General features: G+C 40.8%; 1 protein-coding gene across 2 annotated transcripts in view; it reads right to left on the reverse strand.

Annotated features, from left to right (window-relative positions):
- The window catches only part of LOC112266186 (LIM and calponin homology domains-containing protein 1-like), a 59,592-nt gene that overhangs the window by 44,966 nt on the left and 2,368 nt on the right, over positions 1–12,258 (reverse strand). For both annotated transcript variants that reach the window (XM_042314395.1, XM_042314394.1), the window contains exons 2-3: positions 1,264–1,334; positions 1,048–1,117 (exon numbers count right to left, since the gene is read on the reverse strand). In XM_042314395.1, coding sequence (XP_042170329.1) covers positions 1,048–1,117; positions 1,264–1,334 — 141 coding nt within the window. The remainder of the gene's footprint in view (positions 1–1,047; positions 1,118–1,263; positions 1,335–12,258) is intronic.

A 12,258-nucleotide genomic window follows, 5' to 3' on the forward strand; every position in this document is an offset into this window, starting at 1 on the left:
GTAGTATTAGTGCAGTATTGGTGTAGTATTAGTGTAGTATTAGTGTAGCATTAGTGTAGTATTAGTGCAGCATTAGCATAGTATTAGTGTGGTATTAGTGCAGTATTGGTGTAGTATTAGTGTAGTATTAGTGTAGCATTAGTGTAGTATTAGTGTAGTAGTAGTGTTGTATTAGTGTGGTATCAGTGTAGTAGTAGTGTTGTATTCGTGTGGTATCAGTGTAGTAGTAGTGTTGTATTCGCGTAGCATTAGTGCAATATTAGTGCAATATTAGTGCAGTATCAGTGTAGTATTTGTGTAGTATTAGTGCAGTATTAGTGCAGTATTGGTGTAGTATTAGTGCAGTAGTAGTGCAGTAGTAGTGCAGCATTAGTGCAGTATTAGTGTAGTCTAGTGTAGTATTAGTACAGTATTAGTGCAGTAGTAGTGCAGCATTAGTGCAGTATTAGTACAGTAGTAGTGCAGTAGTAGTGCAGTATTAGTGCAGTATTAGTGCAGTATTAGTGCAGCATTAGTACAGTATTAGTGCAGCATTAGTGCAGTATTAGTACAGTATTAGTGCAGCATTAGTGCAGTATTAGTGCAGTATTAGTGCAGTATTAGTGCAGCATTAGTACAGTATTAGTGCAGTAGTAGTGCAGCATTAGTGCAGTATTAGTGTAGTCTAGTGTAGTATTAGTGTAGTATTGGTGCAGTAGCCTGGTTCCTCTCTACCCAGTACAGCCTAGTTATTGGTTAGGTAACATTAGTATAGTACCAGCAGACTGGCCACTCTTCAGAGCCTGGTTCCTCTCTACCCAGTACAGCCTAGTTATTGGTTAGGTAACATTAGTATAGTACCAGAAGACTGGCCACTCTTCAGAGCCTGGTTCCTCTCTAGGTTTGTTCTTAGGTCCCTGCCTTTCTAGGGAGTTTTTCCTAGCCTCCGTGCTTCTACATCTGCATTGCTTGCTGTTTGGTGTTTTAGGCTGGGTTTCTGTACAGCACTTTGTGACATCGGCTGATGTAGAAAGGAGTTTCTAAACCATTTGATTTAGTGGTACTGACCAGTCCAGCGATGGGCGAGGGTAGTCTGTTGATTTTCTGGACCAAACCTGGTCTGATGGAACACAGTAACCTGGAAGAGACACACAGACAAATACTTCACTACACTCAGTATGTATGTGTGTGTGTGTGTGTGTGTGTGTGTGTGTTTAATGAGAGACAGTGGAACAGCAGAGGATTGTGGGGATTTCAAAGGCGGAAGTGAGGTCACAGACTCACTCGCAGAGCAGGATCCCGTTCTCCAGGCCGCCCCGGAAGTCCTTTTCACCGAAACTTTTTCCCGTCACCTCCTGGGGAGAACACACATCATCACGGTTCTATAGAGGTTCTAACCAGGTTCTAACAAGGTTCTAAAGAGGTTCTAGCCAGGTTCTAAATGGGTTCTAAAGAGGTTCTAAAATGTTCTAAAAGGTTCTAAAAAAGATTCCAAAGAGGTTCAAACAAGGTTATAAAGAGGTTCTAACCAGGTTCTAAAGAGTTTCTAAAGAGGTTCTATCCAGGTTCTAGACAGGTTCTAAAGAGGTTCTAGCCAGGTTCTAAAAGGTTCTAAAAAGGTTCAAACAAGGTTATAAAGAGGTTCTAGCCAGCTTCTAAAATGTTCTAAAGAGGTTCAAACACGGTTCTAAAGAGGATCTAACCAGGTTATAAAGAGGATCTAAACAGGTTATAAAAGGGGTTCTAACCAGGTTCTAGCAAGGTTCTAACCGGGTTCTAGCAAGGTTCTAACCAGCTTATAAAGAGGTTCTAACCAGGTTATAAAGATGATCTAACCAGCTTAAAAGAGGTACTAAAGAGGTTCTAGCCAGGTTCTAGCCAGGTTATAAAGTGGTTCTAACCAGGTTATAAAGAGGTTCTAACCAGGTTATAGAGGTTCTAACCAGGTTAATAAAGAGGTTCTAACCAGGTTATAGAGGTTCTAACCAGGTTAATAAAGAGGTTCTAACCAGGTTATAGAGGTTCTAACCAGGTTAATAAAGAGGTTCTAACCAGGTTATAGAGGTTCTAACCAGGTTAATAAAGGTTTAACCAGGTTATAGAGGTTCTAACCAGGTTAATAAAGAGGTTCTAACCAGGTTATAGAGGTTCTAACCAGGTTAATAAAGAGGTTCTAACCAGGTTATAGAGGTTCTAACCAGGTTAATAAAGGAGGTTCTAACCAGGTTATAGAGGTTCTAACCAGGTTAATAAAGAGGTTCTAACCAGGTTATAGAGGTTCTAACCAGGTTAATAAAGAGGTTCTAACCAGGTTATAGAGGTTCTAACCAGGTTAATAAAGAGGTTCTAACCAGGTTATAGAGGTTCTAACCAGGTTAATAAAGGGTTCTAACCAGGTTATAGAGGTTCTAACCAGGTTAATAAAGAGGTTCTAACCAGGTTATAGAGGTTCTAACCAGGTTAATAAAGAGGTTCTAACCAGGTTATAGAGGTTCTAACCAGGTTATAGAGGTTCTAACCAGGTTAATAAAGAGGTTCTAACCAGGTTATAGAGGTTCTAACCAGGTTAATAAAGAGGTTCTAACCAGGTTATAGAGGTTCTAACCAGGTTAATAAAGAGGTTCTAACCAGGTTATAGAGGTTCTAACCAGGTTAATAAAGAGGTTCTAACCAGGTTATAGAGGTTCTAACCAGGTTAATAAAGAGGTTCTAACCAGGTTATAGAGGTTCTAACCAGGTTAATAAAGAGGTTCTAACCAGGTTATAGAGGTTCTAACCAGGTTAATAAAGAGGTTCTAACCAGGTTATAGAGGTTCTAACCAGGTTATAGAGGTTCTAACCAGGTTAATAAAGAGGTTCTAACCAGGTTATAGAGGTTCTAACCAGGTTAATAACCAGGTTAAGAGGTTCTAAAACCAGGTTATAGAGGTTCTAACCAGGTTAATAAAGAGGTTCTAACCAGGTTATAGAGGTTCTAACCAGGTTAATAAAGAGGTTCTAACCAGGTTATAGAGGTTCTAACCAGGTTAATAAAGAGGTTCTAACCAGGTTATAGAGGTTCTAACCAGGTTAATAAAGAGGTTCTAACCAGGTTATAGAGGTTCTAACCAGGTTAATAAAGAGCCAGGTTATAGAGGTTCTAACCAGGTTAAGGTTCTAACCAGGTTAATAAAGGGTTTAGAGGTTCTAACCAGGTTATAGAGGTTCTAACCAGGTTATAAGAGGTTCTAACCAGGTTATAGAGGTTCTAACCAGGTTAATAAAGGTTCTAACCAGGTTATAGAGGTTCTAACCAGGTTATAGAGGTTCTAACCAGGTTATAGAGGTTCTAACCAGGTTATAGAGGTTCTAACCAGGTTAATAAAGGGTTTAGCCAGGTTATAGAGGTTCTAACCAGGTTAATAAAGGGTTTAGCCAGGTTATAGAGGTTCTAACCAGGTTATAGAGGTTCTAACCAGGTTATAGAGGTTCTAACCAGGTTAATAAAGAGGTTCTAACCAGGTTATAGAGGTTCTAACCAGGTTAATAAAGGGTTTACCAGGTTATAGAGGTTCTAACCAGGTTATAGAGGTTCTAACCAGGTTAATAAAGGGTTTAGCCAGGTTATAGAGGTTCTAACCAGGTTAATAAAGGGTTTAACCAGTTCTAACCAGGTTATAGAGGTTAACCAGGTTAACCAGGTTATAGAGGTTCTAACCAGGTTAATAAAGGTTTTAGCCAGGTTATAGAGGTTCTAAGAGGGTTTCCAGGTTATAGAACAGGTTAATAAAGGGTTTAGCCAGGTTATAGAGGTTCTAACCAGGTTAGAGGTTCTAACCAGGTTATAGAGGTTCTAACCAGGTTAATAGAGGTTCTAACCAGGTTAATAAAGGGTTTAGCCAGGTTATAGAGGTTCTAACCAGGTTAATAAAGGGTAGCCAGGTTAGCCAGGTTATAGAGGTTCTAACCAGGTTAATAAAGGGTTTAGCCAGGTTATAGAGGTTCTAACCAGGTTATAGAGGTTCTAACCCAGGTTATAGAGGTTCTAACCAGGTTAATAAAGGGTTTAGCCAGGTTAGAGGTTCTAACCAGGTTAATAAGGTTCTAACCAGGTTATAGAGGTTCTAACCAGGTTATAGGTTCTAACCAGGTTATAGAGGTTCTAACCAGGTTATAGAGGTTCTAACCAGGTTAATAAAGGGTTTAGCCAGGTTATAGAGGTTCTAACCAGGTTAATAAAAGGGTTTAGCCAGGTTATAGAGGTTCTAACCAGGTTAATAAAGGGTTTAGCCAGGTTATAGAGGTTCTAACCAGGTTATAAAGGTTTAACCAGGTTATAGGGTTCTAACCAGGTTATAGAGGTTCTAACCAGGTTATAAAGGGTTTAGCCAGGTTAGAGGTTCTAACCAGGTTTAGCCAGGTTATAGAGGTTCTAACCAAGAGGTTCTAACCAGGTTAATAAAGGGTTTAGCCAGGTTATAGAGGTTCTAACCAGGTTATAAGGTTCTAACCAGGTTAATAACCAATAGGGTTCTAACCAGGTTCTATAGAGGTTCTAACCAGGTTATAGAGGTTCTAACCAGGTTAATAAAGGGTTTAGCCAGGTTATAGAGGTTCTAACCAGGTTAATAAAGGGTTTAGCCAGGTTAAGAGTTCTAACCAGGTTTCTAACCAGGTTATAGAGGTTCTAACCAGGTTAATAAAGGGTTTAGCCAGGTTATAGAGGTTCTAACCAGGTTTAAAGAGGTTTTAGCCAGGTTATAGGGTTCTAACCAGGTTATAAAGAGGTTCTAACCAGGTTAATAAAGGGTTTAGCCAGGTTATAGAGGTTCTAACCAGGTTAATAAAGGGTTTAGCCAGGTTATAGAGAGTTCTAACCAGGTTAATAAAGGGTTTACCAGGTTATAGAGGTTCTAACCAGGTTATAAAGAGGTTCTAACCAGGTTATAAAGAGGTTCTAACCAGGTTAATAAAGGGTTTAGCCAGGTTATAGAGGTTCTAACCAGGTTAATAAAGGTTAATAAAGGTTTAACCAGGTTATAGAGGTTCTAACCAGGTTAATAAAGAGGTTCTAACCAGGTTATAGAGGTTCTAACCAGGTTAATAAATAGAGGTTCTAACCAGGTTATAAAGGGTTTAGCCAGGTTATAGAGGTTCTAACCAGGTTAATAAAGGGTTTAGCCAGGTTATAGAGGTTCTAACCAGGTTAATAAAGGGTTTAGCCAGGTTATAGAGGTTCTAACCAGGTTAATAAAGGGTTTAGCCAGGTTATAGAGGTTCTAACCAGGTTATAGAGGTTCTAACCAGGTTAATAAAGGGTTTAGCCAGGTTATAGAGGTTCTAACCAGGTTATAGAGGTTCTAACCAGGTTATAGAGGTTCTAACCAGGTTAATAAAGGGTTTAGCCAGGTTATAGAGGTTCTAACCAGGTTAATAAAGGGTTTAGCCAGGTTATAGAGGTTCTAACCAGGTTAATAAAGGGTTTAGCCAGGTTATAGAGGTTCTAACCAGGTTAATAAAGAGGTTCTAACCAGGTTAATAAAGGGTTTAGCCAGGTTATAGAGGTTCTAACCAGGTTAATAAAGAGGTTCTAACCAGGTTATAGAGGTTCTAACCAGGTTAATAAAGAGGTTCTAACCAGGTTATAGAGGTTCTAACCAGGTTATAGAGGTTCTAACCAGGTTAATAAAGGGTTTAGCCAGGTTATAGAGGTTCTAACCAGGTTAATAAAGGGTTTAGCCAGGTTATAGAGGTTCTAACCAGGTTAATAAAGGGTTTAGCCAGGTTATAGAGGTTCTAACCAGGTTAATAAAGGGTTTAGCCAGGTTATAGAGGTTCTAACCAGGTTAATAAAGGGTTTAGCCAGGTTATAGAGGTTCTAACCAGGTTAATAAAGGGTTTAGCCAGGATATAGAGGTTCTAACCAGGTTAATAAAGGGTTTAGCCAGGATCTACCCTGTCTTTTCTCTGTAAATGTACAGCATTATACACCAGAGTTGCCAGCATAACACTGTGCATTTGCTTAACAGTATTGATGCTATAATTAAGGAATAAGGCACGAGGGGATGTGGAATATGGCTTAGGGCTGTTCTTGGGCACGACACAACGTGGACTGCCTTGATACAGCCGTTAACCGTGGTATATTGGCCATATACCACAAACCCCCGAGGTGCCTTATTGCTATTATAAACTGGTTACCAACGTAATTAGAAAAGTAAAAATATGTTTTGTCAAACCGTGGTATACCACGGCTTTCAGTCAATCAGCATTCAGGGCTCCAACCACCCAGTTTATAGTGTATTTTACAATAATATTTCCTTACTGTAAAAGCTGCCAACTCTGTTGCCAGTATAATGCTGTACATTTACAGGGAAATTTCAGGGAAATTCTTCCTGAAATCTAAATGTCAGAAAAACAATACATTTGTACATCAAATACATTTATTCAAATTGGCAACAACATTAACAACATATGAAACAAGTGAATTGACAACAGAAGTAACAACAGTTAACACAAATGTAATAAGAGCATCATTACAGTAATAATGTAGAGTGGAAGGGAAAGTGTTTTAACTACTTGGCAGACATGAAACAAACAGACAATCATACTATCAGTCAAAATATCACATTCCCAGTTCATGCTACAAAACCAACTTCGTAAAGGGGTTTTAAAAATATGTTCTATTTGAGCCACAAATCCATGACGTAGAGTAAGACATTGTTGTAGTTGACTCAACCTTCCATAATAGAACACTGAGACATTGTTGTAGTTGACTCAACCTTCCATAATAGAACACTGAGACATTGTTGTAGTTGACTCAACCTTCCATAATAGAACACTGAGACATTGTTGTAGTTGACTCAACCTTCCATAATAGAACACTGAGACATTGTTGTAGTTGACTCAATCTTCCATAATAGAACACTGAGACATTGTTGTAGTTGACACAACCTTCCATAACAGAACACTGAGACATTGTTGTAGTTGACTCAACCTTCCATAACAGAACACTGAGACATTGTTGTAGTTGACTCAACCTTCCATAACAGAACACTGAGACATTGTTGTAGTTGACTCAACCTTCCATAACAGAACACTGAGACATTGTTGTAGTTGACTCAACCTTCCATAACAGAACACTGAGACAGCGAAACGCTCTGAATTTACAAACGACCCAGATCGCATTCTGACACACTGGAGGCAATTATGAGCGCACCCTTAGTTGTCAATCAAATGTATTTGGCATCGATCAAATGTGAGGGCAGGTAAGTTCCCCTTCAGTTGTCAAAGCGTGGGTTGGGACAAGCATGCATTGGTGGGTAAGCTCCATCGTTTATCAGTCCAATTTTGACAGCCAACTAGCTGGAAAAGTTTGAGAGGGTTTACCTAATGTTCCTTTGTTAGATATGAGTTCATCTTGTTCTGGCTAGCATAAGTTGTTGATCTGGTTGTTGTTGATGTGTATAACTGAGGGAGCGAGAGCCTGCCTTTTCATGGTTGTTTAATCAATAGGACTGTAAAGTTCCCTAATGTAAGAGGACTCCCGTTGTGTTTTTAAATATTTACAGAAATCTATTCAGGTGTATTTTGTGTCTTTTGGTGAATGTGTTCTAATGATCTGAAGTCACGCTGTTGTTACTGCCTGTAAACACACAGTCCAGTTCATAGTGAATGATGGCAGGCCCTACTGCCTGTAAACACACAGTCCAGTTCAAAGTGAATGATGGTAGGCCTTACTGCCTGTAAACACACAGTCCAGTTCAGAGTGAATGATGGTAGGCCCTACTGCCTGTAAACACACAGTCCAGTTCAGAGTGAATGATGGTAGGCCCTACTGCCTGTAAACACACAGTCCAGTTCAAAGTGAATGATGACAGGCCCTACTGCCTGTAAACACACAGTCCAGTTCATAGTGAATGATGGCAGGCCCTACTGCCTGTAAACACACAGTCCAACAATAGACACTATTCTACTGACTCAACATCAGATTATTAACCCCAGTCTACCAACGATAGACACTATTCTACTGACTCAACATCAGATTATTAACCCCAGTTAACCAACGATAGACACTATTCTACTGACTCAACATCAGATTATTAACCCCAGTTAACCAACGATAGACACTATTCCCTGACTCAACATCAGATTATTAGCCCCAGTTAACCAACGATAGACACTATTCTACTGACTCAACATCCAACGATAGACACTATTCTCCTGACTCAACATCCAACGATAGACACTATTCTCCTGACTCAACATCCAATGATAGACACTATTCTCCTGACTCAACATCAGATTATTAACCCCAGTTTACCAACGAACCTGGATCTGTAGTGACGCCTCAACACTGCGATGCGGTGCCTTAGTCCGCGGTGCGACGAGGGAGGCCCAATCAAACATTATTTCATATAATAATTTCATATAATAATATTAATCAAATGTATAATTATTGTACGGACTCTCCATCTAACTCTCCAGATTACACACATACACACAAGCACATACACACACACACGCAAGCACATACACACACCCACAGAGATATTGCAGTTGGACATCTGAAGCTATTCCAATTAATCCCTGCAGGGACAGCTGTGACATCTGGCATGTAAAAAAAAAAAAAACACAAACAAACAAACAAACAAACACAAACACGGACACACACGTCAGAGGTATCTCTGTTCTAGAACACACGCCAGAGGTATCTCTGTTCTAGAACACACGTCAGAGGTATCTCTGTTCTAGAACACACGTCAGAGGTATCTCTGTTCTAGAACACACGTCAGAGGTATCTCTGTTCTAGAACACACGTCAGAGGTATCTCTGTTCTAGAACACACGCCAGAGGTATCTCTGTTCTAGAACACACGTCAGAGGTATCTCTGTTCTAGAACACACGCCAGAGGTATCTCTGTTCTAGAACACACGTCAGAGGTATCTCTGTTCTAGAACACACGTCAGAGGTATCTCTGTTCTAGAACACACGTCAGAGGTATCTCTGTTCTAGAACACACGTCAGAGGTATCTCTGTTCTAGAACACACGTCAGAGGTATCTCTGTTCTAGAACACACGTCAGAGGTATCTCTGTTCTAGAACACACGTCAGAGGTATATCTGTTCTAGAACACACATTTCTATGTGGCCGCTGTGCCATGCAGGGGTTGGGGCCTCGAGGAGACAAACTAACCTGAAAGGCTACTGCTGTTATGTTTCCTTGGACACCAATGTCACACACACACACACACAGACACACACACACACACGAAAGAGAGGCAGCCTTACCAGTCATAAATAACTAGAGAATTAAGAAGAGAGACAGAAAGAGAGACAGATTGAGAGAGACAGGTGGAGAGAGAGAGATAGAGAGAGATAGACAGACCCACTGGTTGTCCTCTAGGTTACAGAGAGCTGGTAGTCCCATCCACCACACTACCAGGTGGGTGGTAAAGAGGAGATGGACCCACTGGTTGCCCTCTAGGTTACAGAGAGCTGGTAGTCCCATCCACCAAACTACCAGGTGTGAAACAGGGAAGAGACTCAGGGGGTATGCTAATTTGGTATAGAGCAGACCTAACCCACTTTATTAAATTAGTCAAAACAGGAACATTTTACCTCTGGCTATAAATTAAAAAGGAAATGATCTCAGAGATAAATGTCCTCCTGTGTGCTACCTACAGTTGAAGTCAGAAGTTTACATTCACTTAGTTTGGAGTCATTAAAACTCATTTTTCAACCATTCCACACATTTCTTGTTAACAAACTATAGTTTTGGCAAGTCGGTTAGGACATCTACTTTGTGCATGACACAAGTCATTTTTCCAACAATTGTTTACAGACAGATTATTTCACTTATAATTCACTGTGTCACAATTCCAGTGGGTTAGAAGTTTACATACACTAAGTTCACTAAGTCTGCCTTTAAACAGCTTGGAAAATTCCAGAAAATGATATCATGGCTTTAGAAGCTTCCGATAGGCTAATTGACATAATTTGAGTCAATTGGAAGTGTACCTGTGGATGATTTTAAAGGCCTTCAAACTCAGTGCCTCTTTGCTTGACATCATGGGACAATAAAAAGAAATCAACCAAGACCTCAGAAAATAAATTGTAGACCTCGACAAGTCTGGTTCATCGTTGGGAGCAATTTCCAAACGCCTGAAGGTACCACGTTCATCTGTACAAACAATAGTACACAAGTATAAACACCATGGGACCACGCAGCCATCATACCGCTCAGGAAGGAGACGTGTTCTGTCTCCTAGGGATTAATGTACTTTGGTGCGAAAAGTGCAAATCAATCTCAGAACAACAGCAAAGGACCTTGTGAAGATTCTGGAGGAAACAGGTACAAAAGTATCTATATCCACAGTAAAACAAGTCCTATATCGGCATAACCTGAAAGTCCGCTCAGCAAGGAAGAAGCCACTGCTCCAAAACCGCCATAAAAAAGCCAGACTACGGTTTGCAACTGCACATGGGGACGAAGATCGTACTTTTTTGAGAAATGTCCTCTGGTCTGATGAATCAAAAATAGAACTGTTTGGCCATAATGACCATTGTTATGTTTGGAGGAAATAGGGGGATGCTTGCAAGCCAAAGAACACCATCCCAACCGTGAAGCACAGGGGTGACAGCATCATGTTGTGGAGGTGCTTTGCTGCAGGAGGGACTGGTGCACTTCACAAAATAGATGGCATCATGAGGTAGGGAAATTATGTAGCAACATCTCAAGACATCAGTCAGGAAGTTAAAGCTTGGTCGCATTTTTAAAAAAAAGTTTATTTTATTTCACCTTTATTTAACCAGGGAGGCCAGTTGAGAACAAGTTCTCATTTGCAACTGTGACTTGGCCAAGATAAAGCGTAGCAATTCGACACATACAACAACACAGAGTTACACATGGAATAAACAAAACATACAGTCAATAATACAGTAGAACAAAAGAAAACAAAAAGTCTATATACAGTGAGTGCAAATGAGGTAAGTTAAGGAAATAAATAGGCCATGGTGGCGAAGTAATTACAATATAGCAATTAAACACTGGAATGGTAGATCGGCAGAGGATGAATGTGCAGGTAGAGATACTGGGGTGCAAAGGAGCAAAATAAATAAATACCAGTATGGGGATGAGGTAGGTAGATGGGCTGTTTACAGATGGGCTATGTACAGGTGCAGTGATCTGTAAAATGCTCGGACAGCTGGTGCTTAAAGCTAGTGAGGGAGATGTGAGTCTCCTGCTTCAGAGATTTTTGCAATTCGTTCCAGTCATGGGCAGTAGAGAACTGGAAGGAAAGATGACCAAAGGAGGAATTGGCTTTGGGGGTGACCAGTGAGATATACCTGCTGGAGCGCGTGCTACGAGTGGGTGCTGCTATGGTGACCAGTGAGCTGAGATAAGGCGGGGCTTTACCTAGCAGAGACTTGTAGATAACCTGTAGCCAGTGGTTTTGACGACGAGTATGAAGCGAGGACCAACCAACGAGAGAGTACAGGTCGCAATTTTTAATTTTACCTTTATTTTACTAGGCAAGTCAGTTAAGAACAAATTCTTATTTTCAATGACGGCCTAGGAACAGTGGGTTAACTGCCTGTTCAGGGGCAAAACGACAGATTTTGTACCTTGTCACCTCCGGGATTCGAACTTGCAACCTTTCGGTTACTAGTCCAACGCTCTAACCACTAGGCTGCCCTGCCGCAATGGTGGGTAGTGTATGGGGCTTTGGTGACAAAACGGATGGCACTGTGATCGACTGCATCCAGTTTGCTGAGTAGAGTGTTGGAGGCTATTTTATAGATGACATCACCGAAGTCGAGGATCGGTAGGATGGTCAGTTTTACGAGGGTATGTTTGGCAGCATGAGTGAAGGATGCTTTGTTGCGATATAGGAAGCCGATTCTAGATTTAATTTTGGATTGGAGATGCTTAATGTGAGTCTGGAAGGAGAGTTTCCAGTCTAACCAGACACCCAGGTATTTGTAGTTGTCCACGTATTCTAAGTCAGAGCCGTCCAGAGTAGTGATGCTGGACGGGCGAGCAGGTGCGGGCAGCGATCGATTGAAAAGCATGCATTTAGTTTTACTTGCGTTTAAGAGCAGTTGGAGGCCACAGAAGGAGATTTGTATGGCATTGAAGCTCGTCTGGAGGTTAGTTAACACAGTGTCCAAGGAGGGGCCAGAAGTATACAGAATGGTGCCGTCTGCGTAGAGGTGGATCAGAGAATCACCAGCAGCAAGAGCAACATCATTGAGGTATACAGAAAAGAGAGTTGGCCCGAGAATTGAACCCTGTGGCACA

The sequence above is a fragment of the Oncorhynchus tshawytscha genome, unplaced genomic scaffold (assembly GCF_018296145.1).
Source record: "Oncorhynchus tshawytscha isolate Ot180627B unplaced genomic scaffold, Otsh_v2.0 Un_contig_1088_pilon_pilon, whole genome shotgun sequence".
Classification (NCBI taxonomy): domain Eukaryota; kingdom Metazoa; phylum Chordata; class Actinopteri; order Salmoniformes; family Salmonidae; genus Oncorhynchus; species Oncorhynchus tshawytscha.